The sequence below is a fragment of the Heloderma suspectum genome, chromosome 2 (genome assembly GCF_057233095.1).
Source record: "Heloderma suspectum isolate Gila_16-S chromosome 2, 16-S_ref, whole genome shotgun sequence".
Taxonomy (NCBI): Eukaryota; Metazoa; Chordata; class Lepidosauria; order Squamata; family Helodermatidae; genus Heloderma; species Heloderma suspectum.
In genome coordinates, this window is record NC_139459.1 from 51,891,404 (window position 1) to 51,913,694 (window position 22,291).

Genomic DNA, 22,291 nt, shown 5'->3' on the forward strand with positions numbered 1-22,291 from the left:
TTTGATATTGACCATCTGGTGATGTCCATGTGTAGAGTCGTCTCTTGTGCTGTTGGAAAAGAGCGTTTGCTATGATCAGCGTGTTCTCTTGGCAAAACTCTATTAGCTTTTGTCCTGCTTCATTTTGTACACCAAGGCCGTGCCTGCCTGTTATCCCAGTGATTTCTTGACTTCCTTCTTTAGCATTCCAATCCCCTGTGATGAAGAGGACATCTTTTTTTGGTGTTAGTTCTAGAAGGTGTTGTAGGTCTTCATAGAACCGATCAACCTCAGCTTCTTCGGCATCAGTGGTTGGGGCATAGACTTGAATTACTGTGAGGTTGAATGGTTTGCCTTGGATTCGTACTGAGATCATTCTATCATTTTTAAGATTGTACCCCAGTACTGCTTTTCCCACCCTTTTGTTGACTATGAGTGCTACTCCATTTCTTCTAAGGGATTCTTGCCCACAATAGTAGATATGATGGTCACCTGAATTAAATTTGCCCATGCCTGTCCATTTTAGTTCACTGATTCCCAAGATGTCGATGTTCAATCTTGCCATCTCATGTTTGACCACCTCCAGCTTACCTTGATTCATTGATCTGACATTCCAGGTTCCTAAACAATATTGTTCTTTACAGCATCGGATTTTCTTTTCACCACCAGGCACATCCACAGCTGAGTGTCCTTTTGGCTTTGGCCCAGCCGCTTCACTCTTTCTGGCGCTACTTGGAAATTCCCTCTGCTCTTCCCCAGTAGTATATTGGACACCTTCCGACCTGAGGGGCTCATCTTCCGGCGTCATCTCTTTTAGCCTTGTGATACGTTCCATGGGGTTTTCTTGGCAAGAATACTGGAGTGGGTTGCCATTTCCTTCTCCAGTGGACCACATTTTGTCAGAACTCTCTGCCATGACCTGTCCATCTTGGGTGGCCCTGCACGGCATAGCTTATGGCTTCACTGAGTTACGCAAGCCCCTTCGCCACAACAAGGCAGTGATCCATGAAGGGGAAGCAAGCATTATTATTATATTATTAAAGTACCTAAAACTGCTTGATGCTGTATAAAAATTAAAAACAAGAACAGGCTGTGCCTGCAGACTTGTATCTAAATGTAAAGAGAAAACGTGTTAGGAAGGAAGGAAAAGGAAAAAAGTGACAATTGGGAAAAGTTAGAGTAAATCAATGTGTTTTAAGGAAGTGCTTCAATGTAAAAACAGAGGAAGAGAATCGGGTAAAAGGAAAAGGGATGTAGGTGAGGAAAACAGAGTGATCTTAGGTTTAACTAGATCAGGGATGGGCAACTTCTGTGGGTCCGTGGGCCAATTTTCCCACACCAGGGCCTACATCTGGCCAGGCAGCTGCTGTGCTGCTGATTTTGCTGCCAAAATTTGGCAGTGTGGTGGCAGTGGCAGAAAAGCAGCAATTTTCCTTTAAAACAAGGTGTGCAGGGAGAGTGAGCTTTGTTGAGAAGCAAAACTGTGGTCCCAGGAGGTTTCTGGGTGTGCGATTCTGCCTTCCAATGAGGCATGCACTCCCCACATACCTTGTTTTAAAAGAAAATTGCTGCTTTTTGCAGCACTCACCGTTGTGGGAGCTACAAAGCGGCTGGAGGAGGTGCATGTTGCCTATTCCTGAATTAGATGATTGCTACCTGCAGAATGAAGTGTCCAGAAAGGAATATAAAGAGAGAGAGAAGAAAAGATAGAGCGAGACCACAGAGACATTTAAAAGTAACAGTAAGAAGCTTTAACAGAAAACAAGAAAAGAACAGAAGTGAACTAAGAGAATAGTACAAAGGAATAATATGATCTGACCAATCAGTGCAAAACATCAAATGGGCAGCAATACTTGAGATAGAGTGGAGGGGCATAAGATTAGTAGTAGGAAGGCCAACAAGAAGTACGTTACTACGATCAGTACTTCTATTGAGGCATATTCAAGAATGAAAAAGAAATCATAAACATTCAACGGAAAGTTACAAGTTCTGCCAGCAAGTATATATTAGTCATACTCTGATATCTGTGTTCTTTTTTTAAAATGCCATGCTGTAGTAACTCATAAAGGGAGGGCAAAAACATTTTTTTAATACGAGGGTTTCTTTCTTACTCTCTTTGCAGTCCTCATTGCACAGTCAGAATATCCTTTCTGTGTGACAAGACTGGGAAACATCTGGCCCTCCAGATGTTGTTGGACTCCAGTTCCCATCAGCCCCAGTCAGCCTACCCAGTGGTGAGAGTCAACGGGGAAAGTAGTTCATCAACATCTGAAGGGCCACAAGTTCCCTAGACCTGCTGCACAGTCTAATTTACACTGCAGTCCTATGCATGACTGCTCAGAAGTATGTCCCATTGAATTCAGAGGGACTTACTCTTGGAAGAAATGCACATAGTACTGGAACCTGAATTTCATTTTGTTCTTCTCTAATGCTTAGTTCCAACTATTTATATAGGAACTTTATAAAATAGTTCCCTTGGCAGCACTGGATAGTAAACATTTATCCATATTAATATTTAATTCACTTGTTTCTCTCTTCTCTCCCTCCCTCCCCAACTTACCTATGTGTAGTCATTTTAGTGAACATTATCACTCACTTTCTAAAGCTGTGGGTCACCTAGCAACCCTTGACTGTGTCTTTTCATTGGCTGAGGTTGCCAAACAAGGAGACTATTGCAGGTAATTTACTTTCTAAACAATAATAGCATATTAAGATGAACTTTGTTGATTTAGTGTAATACAAAAATGAGTACTGTCAAACACCTGTTTGCCATACTTGAAGACACACAGAGAATCTTACAAGATCAGGCTGTTTTTGGATAGAATTGATAGAGTTGCATTTCCTGTAGAATTTGGTCTGCCTTGTTTCATATTGGAGAAGGTAGAAGTCTGATTTCAGACTCCGCAACCCATGTTCCATCTAATATACTATAACATAATTTTTTCAGACCTGTCGTAAAAGATGAACGGTCAGAGATAATGATAAAAAAGGGGAAGCACCCTGTGATAGATGTGTTATTGGGAGAGCAAGAGCAGTATGTTCCAAATGATACACACTTATCGGTAAGTATGGTATAAGGAATTGGAAATAGATCAGGAAAAGATAACATTGTTTTTAGTCTGAAAAAAACACCGTATATATGGTTTCTTAATTTCCAAATTGCAATATCTCTAAAAATATTTGACTATTATCTTATGGGTTTTTCAATAGGTGGCATTTTAAAAGGCTACATTTTTTAGATTATTACTGAAGATTAAAATTATTACTTATATTACCTATTAGTAGTGAATGCTGGCAGGAGGGTAATATGCAAATGATTTTTTTTTAACTGATGCATTTTGACCATTTACGTGCCCTGGTCAAAGGATAGTCATCAATCATGTGCCCTGGCCAAAGGACAGCAATCGGTTTGAACACACCCTTCAGTACTGGTCCCTCTTGAGAAAGGTTCTCTTCTAAGTGCAACACTTCAGCTTCTCAGGAGGAAAGTGAAGACCACCTTGTTCCAGCACCTAGGCTTCAGTTGATAATTTTGTTTTACTTCTTTAACAACTTCTGATGGTGGTCCTGTCACTGTGCCATTTGTATTTTAGACAGTTTTGTGGTACAGCGATATGCAAACACATGTGTGTTTTAAGCTGGTCTGAATACTAAGAGTAGGTGGGGAAAGTGAAATGAAAATTTAATAAGTAAGTAAAACCTTAGTAAGAACCCTAAATTAGAAACCTCTCAAGTAATAATTTGGAAGTCTTCTAGTTCAAATGATCACTATCTGACCATGGAAGTTCTGAAACTGTTAAATAATCAATTTCTTAAATTTATAATTATAGTTTTCCTTTTTCTAGGAAGATGGTCAAAGAATAATGATAATTACTGGGCCTAACATGGGTGGAAAGAGCTCTTACATAAAGCAAGTTGCATTGATAACTGTCATGGCACAGATTGGTTCCTATGTACCGGCTGAAGAAGCAAGAGTTGGTATTGTGGATGGTATATTCACCAGGTGAGATCAAAGCTGTATTTAAGAATAGGGGATAGATTCAAAGTAATGATAATTTCACTTTATCAGACTTCTGTTTTTAAGTGTCTTCTAGACCTGCTGATTGACTAAATGTATAGCTTCATACTTTATAAGAAGCTCTCATGGTTGCTGAATAGTTTGGAAATATGAAGATAGTGCCTGCTTAAAGGCTCAGATTCTAGGCATAATTTGGGAGGAATTTGGGAGGAACTAGCTAGAGCAGGGGTGGGCAGAAGGTAGATCTTCAGATGTTTTGGACCTCAACTTCCAGAAGCCCTTACCAGCATGGCCAGTGGTCATGAATGCTGGGAACTGAAGTCCAAAACATCTGGAGATCTACTTTCTGTCCATCCCTGAACTAGGAAATAAGTTTATTTACTTGTTGTGGCTCCTTGTTTCTACTGCTACGTGCTCCATTCCTGCATCTGTTTTGGCTAATATCTTTCTGTCTTATGAGTCACATTCCCATTTTCTTTTCTGACCTGAGAGAAAAGCTCCAAATTTTGAAAGAAGAGGAGGAAGGAGAATGCTGAATCAGGATTCCTGTGTAATCCATTTAGCTTAGTTTAAGTTGACTGTTAAATTTCTTACTTTTAATTTGCAAACTGTATATACACCAGAATTTTTTCAGTGTGTTTCTATTCTCCATTATTTTAAAATAATACAAATTGAAGGGTGATTGACTTTACCACTTAAATTTAGCTATGTGAGATATGCTTATTTAGTTGGGTTAGGAGTGTGGGTACTAAAATGGTTTGAATATATTGCACCATTTCAAGGAGAAATTAATTCACTTTAGTATAGAAATATAAGTGTATTTTGTAGCTTCAGGGAGGAATAGTGACCTCAACCCACTATGACAAGTTGATGATACTGAACTTTAAAAAAAAAGAGTATTGGTATTTGTTTAAAATTCCATAATTCCCCATAAAATGTGCAAGACTGCAGGAATAGTACTCAGCAGGATAGAATGCTTAACATGGTAAGCCTGATTTGAGCTTCCTCCTCATAGAATCATAGGATTTTACAATTGTAAGGGACCTTGGAGATTCTTTAGTCCAAAGCCCTAACATTGAAAGACTTACCAGGTAGGGCAGGGGTGGGGAAACAGTTTCAGGTGGGTGACTGGATGATTCCCACCCAGCCCTCTTGGGCCAAAGGATGACTGGGGGCCTGGCTATGCCCCCTAATGTCATTTGGTCCTGGGCCAACATGTTGGCTGGATCATCCACCCGAAGCTTCAGTTGAGGACCCAGCTTTGCTGCACACAGGCTTCCACTGCTGGGGGAAATCAGCTTACAGCCAACTTCAGCAGCTGCTGTTAGCAAGTCATTTAATAGTGGTTGCAAAAATGGAGTTGTTAGCATTTCCCACATCAACAGGTTCCAGAATGTTTCCATTAAATGATTGTTCATCTGTAATGATCTTAAGCAACATATAGGTTCTATCATGGCCACTTTGCTAAGCAATATACACCTATTGGCTTAAGTGATTTCCTGCTGGAAATCAGGACAAATTTCCTAGAAACTAGGATTTCCCTGAATGCTCTTTGTTTTTCAGAGTTGCAGTTGTATGCAATTGCTTGTAATTATTACTGAACATTCATATTAATAATTTAGGTCTACAGCAAGTAATCATTTTCCCCTTTGTGCTTCCACATACCCATTGAGTATACTTTCTTGTACAGGCTATCTAATCCAAATGTAGAAGCCAATAAAATAATGCTACTGTTCTGTGAAGAAAATCAGCCCCTGGTGCACATCATTTAAAAGGATCAAAAACATTCTGGCAACAGTAGTAGAGAGAGAGAGAGAGAGAGAGAGAGAGATGAAAAATTATTGGCAATCATCTGTTATAACTTTACCAAAGACAAACTAATGCAACATATTTTTTATGTCACACATGTTCAGATTTTTAAAAACTTGAAAGAATGAGTTTGTTTTCAAACAGTTTATTTAATTTAGTAAGTTTGAAAACTTTGAATTGTTAAATGCTTTATTCTGTTGGAATGTATTTTTGGTTAGCTCAGAGATTATTTAAGTGTTTATTTCCAGCCAGATTAAATTTGTTGTGTGCTGATGAGTCTCTCATCAACACTTGAAAGGAAGTCATTATATTGGATCTCTTTGCTCAGTTTACAACATGTAGCTGTATTAGTGTGTGTGTGTGTGTGTGTGTGTGTGTGTGAGAGAGAGAGAGAGAGAGAGAGATGAAAAATTATTGGCAATTATTTCAGTGACAAGGTAGTTTTGATGGTCATTCACCATATTTATTAATAACAATTGAAAATAGACCTGGAAAAAGAATCATGTCTAAGAAACATGCATATTTTTTTGGGGGGGGGGGAAGGAATATTACAAATGCATACATAATACATAAATGTATAATACATACATTTGTATGTAACCTTTTTGACTTTCTTGGAATTGTTTTCATATCAACTAAAAGAAACAGTTATTTCCAGGTTCTATCAAAGCTCTCTTGGTATTGCCAGCTTGTGTTGTATGTATTCTCTCAACTGCAGATATGCCTATAGATTGTTGGGGATTGACTCTCTGTGCTAAAGTTGGGGGGATATAGGTTCTGCCTTAGCAGCATGGCCTTGTTGATAAGCTAACTTATAATGAAATCATTTTTAAAGTATTTTTATGTATAATCATTTTAAAATGCTGAGTAAACCTCAAATACTTTTTGACACAATGCAAATAAATGAATAAAGTAGGTAAGGGCACAATCCTATGACCCCTAGACAGTATCTAGATGGCCATAGGATTTTTCGGTTTCTGGGAACCAAGCTCAGAGCCAGCACTCAGAGCTTGGTTCCCAGGAACCTGACTCCCTGCCCCCTCCTCTGCTGCCTTGTAGGCAGCGCAGTTCATTCCTGGCTCCATGCTTGTAAGAGCAGTGGGGAGTGGCCGAAAAGGGGGTGTTCCCAGGGGCAGGGAGGGAACCGCGGAAGCGCCATTATGATGCTTCCTATGTGCTGTCCGGCCTCTCCCCCCACAACTCCAAGGTGCCCTGACTAGACAGCCAGAATCAGCCGTTTAGCCGCAAATGCAGGGCAGCCAAAGCACAGAGGAAAAGATCCCCTCTGCACTCAGCCTGCCCTGCATTGGATAGTTGACTGCCTCTGAGTTCAGAGGCGACCGACTATCCCCCTAGGATTGCACCCTCCATGGCTTATTTTTTTACTTAACATGTTTACTTTTTTCATTAGTTATATATTTATAAGTTATAGATTTTGAATAATTCTGTAGCCTCCTTAAATCAAAGAATCATAGAATAGTAGGGTTGGATGGGGCCTGTAAGACCATCAAGTCCAACCCCCTGCTCAATGCAGGAATCTAAGTCAAAGCATCCCTGACAGATGGCTGTCCACCTTCATCTTAAATGCCTCCAGTGTGGGAGAGCCCAGTACCTCCCATTGTCGTATTGCTCTAACAATCAGGAAGTTTTTCCTAATGTTCAGCCGAAATCTGGCTTCCTGTAACTTGAGCCCATTATTCCATGTCCTGCACTCTGGAATGATCGAGAAGAGATCCTGGCCTTCCTCTCTGTGACAGCCTTTCAAGTACTTGAAGAGCGCTATCATATCTCCCCTCAGCCTTCTCTTCTCAAGGCTAAACATGCCCAGTTCTTTCAGTCTGTCTTCATAGGGCTTTGTTTCCAGTCCCCTGATCATCCTTGTTGCCCTCTGAATCCTCTCCAGCTTGTCTGCATCCTGCTTAAAGTGTGGTGCCCAGACTGGACACAGTACTCCAGATGGGGCCTAACCAGTGCTGAGTACTTCCCAGGATAACTAGTACTTCCCAGGATTTGGAAGCTATGCTTCTGTTATTGCATCCCAAAAGAGCATTTGCCTTTTTTGCAGCCACATCACATTGTTGGCTCATATTCAGCTTGTGATCTACAACAATTCCAAGATCCTTCTCGCTTGTAGTATCTTTGAGCCAAGTATTCCCCATCTTGTCACTGTGCATTTGGTTTCTTTTTCCTAGGTGCAGAACTTGGCATTTATCCCTATTAAATTTCATTCTGTTGTTTTCAGCCCAGCACTCCAGTCTATCCAGATCACTTTGAATTTTGTTTCTGTCTTCCAAAGTATTAGCTAATCCGCCCAATTTTGTGTCATCTGCAAATCTGATCAGCATTCCCTGCACCTCCTCCTCCAAGTCATTAAAAAAAATGTTGAAGAGCACTGGGCCCAGGACTGAGCCCTGCAGTACCCCGCTTGTTACCTCTCCCCAGTTTGAGAAGATCCCATTGATAAGCGCTCTTTGAGTCCGATTCTGTAGCCAACCATTGATCCACCTGATAGTTGTTTCATCCAGCCCACTTTTAGTTAGTTTGCTCATCAGGATATCATGGGGCACTTTGTCGAAAGCTGTGCGGAAGTTGAAGTATATGATGTCCACAGCATTCCCACAGTCCACAAGGGAGGTTACCTGATCAAAAAATGAGATCAGATAGTCTGGCAGGATTTGTTCTTGACAAATCCTTGTTGGCTTTGAGTAATCACTGCATTGTTTTCAAGGTGCTTACAGATGGATTGCTTTATCATCTGCTCCAGAATTTTCCCAGAGATTGATGTCAGACTGACTGGTCTGTAGTTCCCAAGTTCCTCCTTTTCCCCCTTTTTGAAGATACGGACAACATTAGCCCTCCTCCAGTCATCTGGCACTACACCCATCCTCCATGATTTCTCAAAGAGAATAGACAGTGGTTCCGAGAGCTCTTCTGCTAGTTCCTTTATTACTCTAGGGCGCAGTTCATCTGGCCCTGGAGATTTGAACGCATTCAAAGTAATTAGGTGTTCCTTGACCATATGCCTATCGATCTCAAGCTGTAATCCTGCCCCTTCAGCCTGTACTTTGCCTTTGCCAGGGGGCTCATAGACCCTCTTTTGAGAGAAGACTGAGTCAAAGTAGGAATTGAGCACCTCTGCCTTTTCTTTGTCATCTGTTATTTTGCCATCCTTATTTAATAGTTGCACCACCATTTCTTTCCTCTGTCTTTTACTATGCATGTATCTGAAGAAAGCCTTTTTGTTGCTTTTAGCATACCTCACTAACCTCAGCTCCTTCTCAGCTTTAGCCTTCCTGACTTGTGTGGCGGATAACTTCCTCCTACAGAAAGTAGAGGAAGGAACTAGAGGATCGGCTATCCTTGACTTGATCCTAACCAACAGAGATGACTTAGTGGAGAAAGTAGCAGTTACAGGAACTCTGGGGGAAAGCGACCATGTTGTACTTGAGTTCTTGGTTCTAAGGGAAGCAAAAGCCGAGTGTACTCAAACGCGTACCCTGGATTTTAGGAAAGCTGATTTTAATAAACTCAGAACAATGATCAGTAAGGTCCCATGGCAAGCAATGCTAGCGAGAAAAGGAGTCCAAGATGGGTGGGAACTTTTAAAAAAGGAAATTCTCAAGGCACAATCACAAACAATTCCAACAAGAAGAAAAGGTGGAAGACAACAGAAGAAGCCAATGTGGCTTCACAAAAAGCTTAGGGATGACCTGAAAACAAAAAAGGACACATATAGGAAGTGGAAAGAAGGCCAAGTAACAAAGGAAGAGTACAGGCAGGTAGCACAGAATTGCAGGGATGGCGTCAGGAAGGCTAAAGCGGAGAACGAGGTGAGGTTAGCGAGGGATGCTAAAAACAACAAAAAGGCTTTCTTCAGCTACGTGCATAGTAAAAGGCAGAGGAAAGAAATGGTTGTTCAGCTATTAAATAAGGATGGCAAAATGATAACAGAGGACAAAGAAAAGGCAGAGGTGCTCAATTCCTACTTTGGCTCAGTCTTCTCCCAAAAGAGGGTCTATGACCCCCCTGGCAAAGGCGAAGTACAGGCTGAAGGGGCAGGATTGCAGCTTGAGATCGACAGGCATATGGTCAAGGAACACCTCATTACTTTGAATGAGTTCAAATCTCCAGGGCCAGATGAACTGCATCCTAGAGTCATAAAGGAACTGGCAGAAGAACTCTCAGAACCGCTGTCTATTCTCTTTGAGAAATCATGGAGGACCGGGGAAGTGCCAGATGACTGGAGGAGGGCTAACGTTGTCCCTATCTTCAAAAAGGGTAAAAAGGAGGAACCTGGGAACTACAGACCAGTCAGTCTGACATCAATCCCTGGGAAAATTCTGGAGCAGATCATAAAGCAATCCATCTGGAAGCACCTTGACAACAATGCCGTGATTACTCGAAGCCAACATGGATTTGTCAAAAACAAGTCCTGCCAGACAAATCTGATCTCATTTTTTGATCAAGTCACCTCCCTTGTAGACCGTGGGAATGCTGTAGACATCATATACCTCGACTTCAGCAAAGCTTTCGACAAAGTGCCCCATGATATCCTGATGAGCAAACTTGCTCGAAGTGGGCTAGATGAAACAACGATCCGGTGGATCCACAGTTGGCTACAGAATCGGACTCAAAGAGTGCTTATCAATGGGACCTTCTCAAGCTGGGGAGAGGTAACGAGTGGGGTACCGCAGGGCTCAGTCCTGGGCCCAGTGCTCTTCAACATTTTTATTAATGACTTGGAGGAGGAGGTGCAGGGAATGCTGATCAAATTTGCAGATGACACAAAATTGGGAGGGATAGCTAATACTTTGGAAGACAGAAACAAAATTCAAAGTGATCTGGATAGACTGGAGTGCTGGGCAGAAAACAACAGAATGACATTTAATAGGGACAAATGCCAAGTTCTGCACCTAGGAAAAAGAAACCAAATGCACAGTTACAAGATGGGGGATACGTGGCTCAACCACACTACGAGCGAGAAGGATCTTGGAATTGTTGTCGATCACAAGCTGAATATGAGCCAACAATGTGATGTGGCTGCAAAAAAGGCAAATGCTATTTTGGGCTGCATTCATGGAAGCATCGCTTCCAAATCCCGGGAAGTACTAGTTCCCCTCTACTCAGCACTGGTTAGGCCTCATCTGGAGTACTGTGTCCAGTTCTGGGCACCACACTTTAAGAAGGATGCAGACAAGCTGGAGAGGGTTCAAAGGAGGGCAACAAAGATGATCAGGGGACTGGAAACAAAGCCCTATGAAGAGAGACTGAAAGAACTGGGCATGTTTAGCCTTGAGAAGAGAAGACTGAGGGGAGATATGATAGCACTCTTCAAGTACTTGAAAGGTTGTCACAGAGAAGAAGGCCAGGATCTCTTCTTGATCATCCCAGAGTGCAGGACACGGAATAATGGGCTCAAGTTACAGGAAGCCAGATTCCGACTGAACATCAGGAAAAAATTCCTGAGTGTCAGAGCAATACGGCAATGGAACCAATTACCTGGGGAGGTGGTGGGCTCTCCCACACTGGAGGCCTTCAAGACGAGGCTGGACAGCCATTTGTCAGGGATACTCTGACTTGGATTCCTGCATTGAGCAGGGGGTTGGACTCGATGGCCTTGTAGGCCCCTTCCAACCCTACTATTCTATGATTCTATGATTCTATGATGCCATCCCTGCAATTCTGTGCTACCTCCCTGCCCTCTTCCTTTAGCTTGGCCTTCCTTCCACTTCCTGTAAGTGTCCTTTTTTGTTTTCAGGTCATCTCTAAGCTTTTTGTGAAGCCACATTGGCTTCTTCTGTTGTCTTCTGCCTTTTTTCCTTGTTGGAATTGTTTGTAATTATGCCTTTAGAATTTCCTTTTTTAAAAACTCCCACCAAAAACTCGGCTTTTGCTTCCTTTAGAACCAAGAACTCAAGTATAACATGGTCACTTTCCCCCAGAGTTCCCGTAACTGCTACTTTATCCACTACGTCATCTCTGTTGGTTAGGATCAAGTCAAGGTTAGCCAATCCTCTAGTTCCTTCCTCTACTTTCTGTAGGAGGAAATTATCAGCAACACAAGTCAGAAATCTCTTGGAAGGGCCATGTTTTGCAGAGTTTGTCTCCCAACAAATATCAGGGAAATTGAAGTCCCCCATTACTACTACATCATGCTTCCTTGAAACATTAGCTATTTGTTTTTCAAAAGTTTCATCCTCGTCTTCTCTTTGGTTGGGTGGCTGGTAGTAGACTCCAACACCATGTTTCTTTTATTCTTTGCTCCATTTATTTTAACCCAGATGCTCTCGATGGGGCTACCAAGCTCATCCTCCTGTATTTCTGTGCAGAGATATGTATTTTTAGCATATAGTGCAACCCCACCTCCCTTTCTGTTCCCCCTGTTCTTTTTGAACAAGTTAAATCCTTCAGTTGCTGTATTCCAGTCATGGGAATCATCCCACCAAGTTTCAGTTACACCTATCAAGTCATAATTTCCATCCTGTATTAAGAGTTCATGTTCGTTCTGTTTGTTTCCCATACTCTGGGCATTAGTGTATAGACATTGAAGACCATGTGCTTTATAGTCTGGCTTTCTTCCTACATGTTTGTGAAGACTATTATTGGGTGCTATTGGAGCTGTTCTCTCCGTTGTGGTGCATGAGCCTTCATCCGTTGTTACCCCCAACTTTATGTCTCCCTTCCCCGTAGGATTCAGTTTAAACCCCTCCTGATGAAGTTCTTCACGCTGTGGCCAAACACATTCTTCCCATCCTTTGTGAGGTGCAACCCATCCCTTGCCAACAGCCCATCTTCCAGGAAGTATAGCCTGTGGTCCCAGAAGCCAAATCTCTCACACTGGCACCACCTTCGTAGCCATGCACCCGGGCATATTTTTCTTTCCCTTTCTATCCCTCTTCTAACTACTGGAAGGATGGATGAGAAAACTATCTGGGCCCCAAAGTTCTTGAGTTTCCTTCCCAAAGCTTCAAATTTCTTCACAGCTCCGCTTGGTGGTATCATTTGTTCCCACATGGATGAGAAGAAAGGGATACGTGTCAGTGGGCTTTTTATGAGTGCAGGTAACCCTTCAGTCATGTCTCTAATCCATCCTCCTGGGAGACAGCATACCTGGCGAGTGGTCTTCGTGACATACTTGGGTTTCAATCCCACACAGCAAGGAGTCTCCCACTACTATTACTCTTCTCTTCTTCTTGTAGGCCTTGGTTTCATCGCCTCTGCTTGACTGACCTTCCTCCTCTTGCTCACTCTCATGCAGGTTGCCCTGTAATTCTTCCTCTGCAGGCTGTCCTCCAGTCTCATCCTCAAGTACCTGGAAATGATTCCACAGCTCCACTGCCTCCACTGGTGCAGAGTGGCTTCTTGTTCTTCTGCTCCTGTCACCCTTTTCCAAGGAGTATTCTCTACTGCATTTTTCCTCACCTCAGCATTTTCCTCTTCTGCTTCAGCTTGCTGTTGCTCTTCTAGCTTCTGTTCTTCAATTTGCTGCTGTAGTTCCACCGTTCTGTCCAAGAACTCTTTGTATTCTCTTATTCCCTGGAGGGTTGACACTCGCTGCTCCAGCGCTCTTACTTTTTCTTCAAACAGCGTGATCAACTTGCACTTGTTGCACGTGTAGGCCATGTTGTTCTCAGGCAAGAAAACAAACATGGCACAAATGTTGCAGGTCACCACCACTAGAGAGTCTTTTCCTTCCATAGCCTCGATTCCCTTTTTGTATATAGCTTTCTGATTCTTCTAGAGTACCCTGTGCCTGGTACTCTACTCGCTGGAGGTTAAAAACACCTGCCCACTGGTATGGAAGTATGTGTTACAAGAAAAATAAGTTTTAAAAAAAGAAAGAGAGAGAGAAAAACCCGTTAGGGGCCTCCCCCGCCGAACTCCCCTGGCCAACTCCTGTTTGCTCTCCCTGTTTGCTCTGTCTGATCGCTCGCTCTCTGGGAGCTTGCTTGCTTCTATAGTCCCTAGATCAGCCAGAGCAGCTTCCTCTGCTCTGCTCTGCTCAGCTGGGAGGTGGGAAACAAACTGAAACTTCCTGCCCACACAGCTGCTGGGAGTACTCAGGCCACACCTCCTCAATTCAGTTGGAGCTCTCAGGAGCACCTGGTGAGCTCACAGCCATGCGGAAGGAAAAGGACAGCCCCCTGGGCTTCCTCCAGCCCACTTATCTCTTTGCCTTTGTCTCCTCCACTTCAACTCCCCTGGCCAACTCCTGTTTGCTCTCCCTGTTCGCTCACACAGTATCAAGTTCATACTGTGTGCAATAAATGCAGAATGGTAAGTTCATTTCTTATCCAGTGGATTTTACGTATCATTTGTACCTTTTATCACTGTTGTACATGACAGAGTAGATTTGTTGCTTATCGTGAATGAAAGAAATATTTGTTTTTACAGCTGCTTCTGCAAAAGGCTCAGAAATTTAAGGCCACTGATATTCAGGAAGTTCTGAAAAATCAGTTTCCTTGAATGTAATGTAAAACACAGTTTGAGAACTGGGAGCAGGCCAAAAAATGGTACACTGACCAGGTGCAGACAACACACTACACTCACGACAAGCCAGGTTGCATATCCAACCCCCATTTGGAGGATTGTCGTGTCACGCAATCCTGGTGAGCATGCGTTATGTGATGGTTAAACAACCCTCACATAACGCATAGTCTGTTTCAGGGTTATGCGAAAGTTGTTTTATCCTTGCTTAAACCATGCTCACTGGGTTCGCACAATACAACAAACTTTGAGCAGGAGTTGCATGTTCAAAACAGTGGCCACATATACCCCAGATGTGCCACAGCTGGGCTGTCATGTCATGCAAACAGTCCCACTGACTGGGGTCTCATGATTGTCGCAGCTCACTGTGGATTATTTAAGCCACAACGAGCTGTAGCGCCCATGGGCACCATCCTGAATATTCAAGCTGCAGCTTGTCGTGTCATCTGAACCCAGGTACTGTGGATTATGCAAGGGCAAAACAACACTCACAGAAACCATGGCCTGGGTTCTACAGTCCCTGGGTTCAGATAATACAACAAGCCTATTTTAATATTTTATAATACATTTGGTTTTTTGTTTATGTATTCCAGTAGCTAAATAAGATTTTGATGGATAAGGACTGCACCAGAATTATTTAGGGGAAGATCATACGGCTTTAAGCCATCATTTGAGTGTGTGTGCTTGTTTTCCAGAACAGGATAGCATTGTGTGTTTGTGCTTACTTTGGTCCTAATAAACCTGAATGGTCTTGTTTTGTATTGCAGAATGGGTGCCACAGACAAAATATTTAAAGGCCACAGTACATTTATGGAAGAACTGACAGACACAGCTGAGATAATTAGAAAAGCAACTTCACATTCACTAGTAATTTTGGATGAACTCGGGAGAGGCACTAGTACGCATGATGGAATTGCAATTGCTTATGCTACTCTAGAACATTTTATTAGAGAAGTATGTTATCTGTCTTTTTGAATGGATCTAGGTGTAAAAATGTGTGATCTACTGGTACACTCAGAACATCTTGAATTTTTTAATGAGGAACTGATTTTTAGCCAAAAAACCCCTCAATCCTGAAGTCTCTGGATAGTTTACATTTAATATAAGACACGTAGAAAAATTAATGTATGTAAAACAGGTAGAAATGCATGTTAAAAACTAGGGCCCATCATGTTAACTCCAGCCACCCTCATACCTGATTGTACAGTGCTCCTGAAGGATTGTCAGACCCTGACTTTGGATAGTCTTCCACTGGGGTGTTCAAATGCAGAGGAGACACAGAAACAGTCTTACTAAGAGGGTGCTCATGTTCTGTAGCTAAGGACTAGCTTGCACACAGCCTCAGCATATAGCAGAGCAAGCCTTGTCCCCAGGGTGTATAGTGCCTTGAATGTGACCCATAAGTGCCTAAGCAAGTAGGCACAACTTATATAGTCCATGTGTCATGGGAAATAGACTGCATGAGTGGAGCCTGCTCCATTTGGCATTTATGAACATAGACCTTAGCTCATGATCAAGGTTCTGTATGCAGAGGGGAAGAGGGTGCAAGCACCCGCACCCTATCACACTTGAAACCAACACACTAGGGCCAAGTGTGACCAAGTCCATCACTTCCAGAATATCATCCATCCATCTTGCCCTTGGTCGGCCCCTCTTCCTTTTGCCTTCCACTTTTCCTAGCAGTGGACTTTCCCTAGCAGGCCCCTCTGGCCCTACCAGATCATATTTCCCTGGTTTATGTAAACTGGGGTTGACTTGCAGGGAGAAGGAGTGGTTTTGGTCCCATTCTACCATGTAGCAATTCCAGGTATTTGTGAACAAGAAATTCCAAACATTTTCCCTCTGTAATCTGCAATTTAAGCATTCCACCATTCTTTGAGCAATGGCACCAGCTCTGGTTCTAATGTACAGGGACTGCAAACTATAAGGGAGGTGGTTTTGAATATGTTGAACCCAAGCAATTTAGGGGTTTTAAAGGTCAAGACCAGGACCTTGAATTGCGCTCAGAAGACAAAAGGAAACCAGTGCTGAAGGTGTAGTACAAAGGTTATATGTCTCTTTAACATGGTAACAGCATTTTGCACCAGGTAAATCTTCCAACAGTCAAGGGCAGTATATAGTATTATAGTATTCTAGACTTAAGTTATGGAGGCATAAATGATTGTCACTACTTTAGAAAAAGTTAGTCGTCACCAGATGTGAGGTGAAAGGCACTCTTGGACCATCTGGTCTTGGGATGTAGCATCCCAAGATTGTGAACCTGTATAGTCTAGGGAAGCTGAATCTCAGTTTTTAATACCCTTTCTACCAACCTCCTGTATCTGTCATGGCCAGTTCACACATGACCATGGTGTATGGATTGCACATGTAGTGGGGCGTGGGAATAGGTTTGGGGCTCACACTGTCTCCTCCACTGCACACAGAACTTTAAATATAAAGTGGGCTTATATCATAAATGTTTATACAAATAGAGCCCACTCATCCAGTTTGCCCATCCTTCTTTCCCTAGCAGATGGATTGTTTCAGTGGGCTTACTTGCTTAGGCGTTTATGGGTTATATTCAAGGTTCTACACACAGAAGAGTACACAAATGTGAATAGGGTGCCAGCTGATTTTTACTTCTGGTTGGTAGTGCTTTGAGCTCTGTAAAATGCTACTCTAAAGGACCCCTGACCTTTGGGGGAGGTGGCACTAGAAGGGGGACACTGAAAAGTTCTCTATACACAGTGCTGTGGATCCTAGCCAAAGACTGCAATATCTGGATTGATGAAAAGGCAAGAGTTAGCCATGTGGCATCAGCGTACTGATGACACATAGCTCAAACTACTTGGGCAAGATAGGATATTATGTGTTGAATAGTGAGTGGTGAAACTCCTCCAGCCACTGGGGAGAGGTGATGAAAGATGTTTAGTAATGGCTCATTATTACCCTCTATGACTTCTCTTTTAGGAATATTAATGTATTTATTTCTCTAGGTGGGTTCGTTGACACTGTTTGTCACCCATTATCCCCCATTGTGTGAATTAGAAAGTGCCTACCCAAGACAAGTTGGGAACTACCACATGGCTTTTTTGGTGAATGAAGATAACAGTGAACAGGAAAAGGGTATGATATTAAATATATCTTACTTGTAGCTTCTTTTTGGTAGTGCCTGAACATTGTTTGGTTGAATGGCTGATGGCCTCAATCAGTTGTACTGCTTCCTGCCACACTTTAACATTTGCAGGAATGTGACTAGAGTTGTTGAAAACCTGGTTGTAGTTGGGAGTTAGTGAGAAGTAACTTCAGAGATTGGCAGAGTTATTGAAAGAGTCAAATATAAACTGAATTTGAAGTGAATTCAATTGTGATTAATGCAACAGTGTGTTTTATTCTAGGATCTGAAGAGAATCCTGAATTTGTCACTTTCCTTTATCAAATAACAAGAGAAGTTGCTGCAAGGAGTTATGGACTAAATGTTGCTAAACTAGCAGATGTTCCTGAAGAAATTCTAAAAAAGGCAGCTCAAAAATCAAAAGAACTAGAGAGATTAACAAATATGAAAAGGTTAGAGTATAAATTGATTCATATTTTATTAGTAATAAAACTCTCTGTAGCTAGATAAGTTTTCCTGAGTAGCCATAACAAGTATGGTTGAGAGATGCCTAAATGCTCAATTACATTAACTTGTTGTTGTTATGACCTATGGTTTAGACAGCTAAACATGTTACATTAAGGGAGCAATCCTATGGGGACATAGGATTTTTTGGATTCACTGTCCTGAAGCTGTGAAAGGGACTCTGAGATCTGATCTGATCCCTCACCTGCCCCTAGCAGTCACCACAGAAAGAACCACCATGCTTGCTTTCCAAGGTAGCAAAAGCAACCCCTGATGACCTTATAGAGGTAAAAAAGGAAGGCATTCTTGGAGGAGGAGAGAGGCTGGGATCAGCTCTATCCCGTGGCCCCAGCAGTGTGACTCCTCTAGACAGTCATATAGGACCATCTAGAGTGGGGAAAAATCCAGAGGAGGACAGATAGGCAAACATCACCTACATTGTTCAACCCATCCTGCCAGCAAGATACCCATATGATTGCACCTTAATTCTGTGAATTAAAGAAAACTGATTTTTAGGGAACTTAGGTTTTTCTTTTCAAATTGTGATGACTTCTCATATAATGGCCTGATACAATAAAACTTAATTGTGATTGAGCTTATGCTAGCCATGACTTCCACATTTAATTGCATGGCTCAGGGCCAGCGTTATCCATGTGCATGTCCATATACAGTACTATAGTCACCACTTTCAGGACTCATGCACATGTCTCAAGTATATGTAGGGGTGAAATATGTAATTTTAAATTCTGAAGTGAGGATTCGGAAACACAAATGACTTCTGGGGTTTACTCTCTAAAAATGTGGAGGAAAGACAAAATGAGCCAGTACTCATGACATGCTCATCAGGAGCCAGTACTAATTCATTACTATTTTGGTCCCACGGTTGTCCAAGGCTCAGGGTACTTAACAAAAGGTTAATATTTAAAGAATGTATTAAAAATAAATGTGCATTTTTAAAGTCTCAACTAGCACAGTTCATTGCATTAAGGTGCCAGGGCAAGAAGAAAATGTAACTGTATGCTTTAAAAAATAGTTTTGGTCACAGCCATCCTGACATGCTAAATACATTAGTAGGTGATTTTTTTGGTAATAATTCACTGTAATAAAAATGTAAACTGCTTACATTTAGTAAATTTGCAACTGAATGTCTTGAAAGAGGCAGGGAATTTAGAATCACAATTTTTATGGCCCTAATGTTTTCAAAAACTTGTTTTCTTCTGTTTTCTGATGTAAAAAAAGGTGTAAAATACTTCAGGGCGCAATCCTGTGCATGTTTAGATAGAAAAAATTCTGCATGTTGTAGGGCTTTTTTCTGTCTAAAAATGCATAGGATTGTGCTCTTATTGCACATTATTTTTCTGTTGTAGAAAGTCAAAGATGTGAGGCACTGTCTAAGAATACAGTGCTTTAATTTTAGAAAGAAATGTTTATCTTAAATACTAGGGAGCTATAACACTCTTGCATTTTATTCTCTCCAAGGAAAATACAGTATCATAGAATCATAGAATAGTAGGGTTGGAAGGGGCCTACAAGGCCATCAAGTCCAACCCCCTGCTTAATGCAGGAATCCAAGTCAGAGCATCCCTGACAGATGGCTGTCCAGCCTCATCTTGAAGGTACTTCAAAATCACTGATAATGTTTGGCAACTTAGAGCGTAGTCCTATGGCCCCTAGACAGCAACTGGGGGGCCATAGGATATTTCAGATTCCTAGATCCAAGGTCAGAGGCACCACTCCAACCTCAGAGCTGGGAATCTGCTCTCCCCACCCCCTCCCCTTTGCAGCCGGTGTGGAAAGAACCATGCTGGATGTCTCTCCGAGGGTGCAAAGGAGGCATTCCGGTGGGTGGGGGAAGGGACTGGAGAGGCTAGGCTACGCTGTATCCCCAGGCTTCTCCAGCCTCCTTCCCTCCCCCTCCAACATGCCCCCGCTAGATGGGCGAAAAAGCCCATCTAGCTAAAATACAGAGCCGGAGGAGCATGGAGTCAAAGATTATCTCTGCCACTCTTCCTGCTCTGCATTGGATGGCCATAGGTTTGGAGGCGTACAGCCATCCCAATAGGATTGCACCCTTAATTATTATTGGTATTAAAGTAAATGTGAGAATTTATTTTAGAAGATATCGAAAGTGAGCATTTGAGCAAGAAAACTCATAATTTTCACTCATTCGTAAGAAGCAGAGGCTAAAATCAATAATTAGGGGATAATCCAGCCCCTCATTGCTTCTATTTCTCCTATTCCTGATGTGCTGCTCAAAGTGTGGGATTCCCCATTGTCACATGCAGGGAACAGACTGAACTGTGCCCTTCCTCTTTTAGTAACAGTACGTTCTCCAAAAAACAGTAACAACCACCACCAACAACAACTGTAGTTATAATGTAATGTGTTTTAACATAGCTTTTATTTCAATAAAAATTCAATTTCACTGAGACCTGTGCAGAACTTCCTGGTGGATTTTTGTCTTGTTCTTTTCTTTCTACATCATCCTTCTGATATGAAAGAGAATTGTGTTCATAATGCTTTGTTTAATTTGGAGAATAAATTACCTAGCTGGTCAGTTATTGTTTATAAAATATCTACTTAGAGATTTAAGTGCTAACAAATTGATAGTTTAATAAGTTCTAATACTAAACATTTTTTTATTTTGTAGAAAAAGGCTGATGACATTTGCTAAACTATGGAATACTAACGATCCTGGAGAACTGCAAAGTTTGAAAAGTGTGTGTGAAACGGATAATGATTTGAGCCAACTTTAAAAATTCCTCAAAGCCTGCCAATTGAAAATGGAAATAACATAGTTTTAATATAACTTATCACACAAAGAGATATATTCATACAGAGTGAAATTTCAGATCACTTAACAGATGGATTTTAACTGGCTAATGGTTGATTCACATGGTCATTTGTGTAAACTGCACCATAGAGGTAGTTATGTAGAGCTGCATACTGTGAGTCAAACTAGTTAAGACATCAGGAGATCCATGTTTAGAACTTCCATAATTTTTTTAAAATTTAAAGCGGCCACAGGGCTTGGGGCCTTCTATCCCATGCCACTTTCCTACACACCCACACCCTGAAACTGGCATTTGCACAGTGGAGAGAAACATAAAGGGAACCATTATGGCACTTGTATGTTTTCTCCCCGGGTACATATAGCAGCTTTTTTGTGTGGTTCAGGGAGGAAAAACATTTCCATAGTTTAGGAAAACATTCAGGATGTGCTAAGCCCTGTTTCCCCAGTGCAGTAGCCTGATTCAGTTTGGAATGTGCCTGTAGCTGCTTTGAACATTAAAACAAACAATCATGGGAGATTTGTTCATGGGTCTCCTCCCATCTTGTCTACTTTGGACCTATATAAACTATTGTAGCTACTGTAACTGGAAATCACTGCAGAATTTACCTTTCACATGGTACCTTCTTGACATAATCGGGTGTAATCATGTGAAGAAAAATCTGTAGCAAAAAATGGTCCCTGTGAATTGGTTCCAGCTATTATTTAAATACAGTGGAATATAACAGGTTTTTGCTGTTAGATGACGTTAACTGTAATTGCTGATGGAAAACATGAAAATCATATTTATAAATTATAGGAAAATAATTTTGTATTAAATAAAATAATGGCTTTAAAATGGTATGTTGATTCTTAACATAATTACAGTGAGAATAGTAATTCATTTATTTGTGATTTCCCCCACCTCCCTGGAGCCTTTTGTTGGTTCTCACACAACCGATAGCAAGACCATCAGTTTAGATGAAGAACTTTTTTTAATTCTTAAAGTGTTATGACATAATTTGTCTACAAGAAACATGGCGTTTAGAGAATACCAATTTATAACTTCTAGCATTTATCATGTATGATCAACCAGCCATTAAAACTCAAAAAATGGGGAGAGGCAGGGGTGGTTTGAGACTTCTGATCTCTCTCACTTTGACGGTTGTAGTGGAAGACCTGCCCTTAATAAATAGTCAATACATCCAGACTTTGATGAGTCACAATGGGAAGGGTAGAAGGATTATTTTTATTAATGTTTACATTTCTCCAGCAGAGTTGTCTTTAGGGAATAGTCTGGACTGGCTTCTGGAAACTATCTTATTATGCCACCCTGGTATTGACCTTCCAATATGTTGAGATTTTAATGCTCATGTAGGCACAAGAGTGAAGTCTGAGGGTAGTCCAATTTCTACCTACAGGGAAGGCCTTTTTCCTCTGGACCATTGCTCATTAGATGAGATCTTAAATTCTAGTGGTTGAGAACTACTGAAGATTCTCTATAAATATCAGTTAATGGGTGTACATAGGAATTATCTTGATAAATCTGATGGATATTTTACATTTTTGCTCTCTAGGAATAGAAGTGTGGTAGACTATTTTTATGTCTACTACATTATTGCCCAATGTG

General features: G+C 41.6%; 1 protein-coding gene across 3 annotated transcripts in view; it reads left to right on the top strand.

Annotated features, from left to right (window-relative positions):
* MSH3 (mutS homolog 3) overlaps positions 1–21,870 on the top strand; it is a 121,006-nt gene extending 99,136 nt beyond the window's left edge. For all 3 annotated transcript variants that reach the window (XM_084833565.1, XM_084833563.1, XM_084833564.1), the window contains 7 exons: positions 2,550–2,657; positions 2,927–3,041; positions 3,825–3,982; positions 15,061–15,247; positions 17,269–17,398; positions 17,671–17,839; positions 20,542–21,870. In XM_084833565.1, the coding sequence (XP_084689691.1) occupies positions 2,550–2,657; positions 2,927–3,041; positions 3,825–3,982; positions 15,061–15,247; positions 17,269–17,398; positions 17,671–17,839; positions 20,542–20,647 (973 nt within the window). In that variant the 3' untranslated portion in view covers positions 20,648–21,870. The remainder of the gene's footprint in view (positions 1–2,549; positions 2,658–2,926; positions 3,042–3,824; positions 3,983–15,060; positions 15,248–17,268; positions 17,399–17,670; positions 17,840–20,541) is intronic.
* Positions 21,871–22,291: the final 421 nt, after the last annotated feature.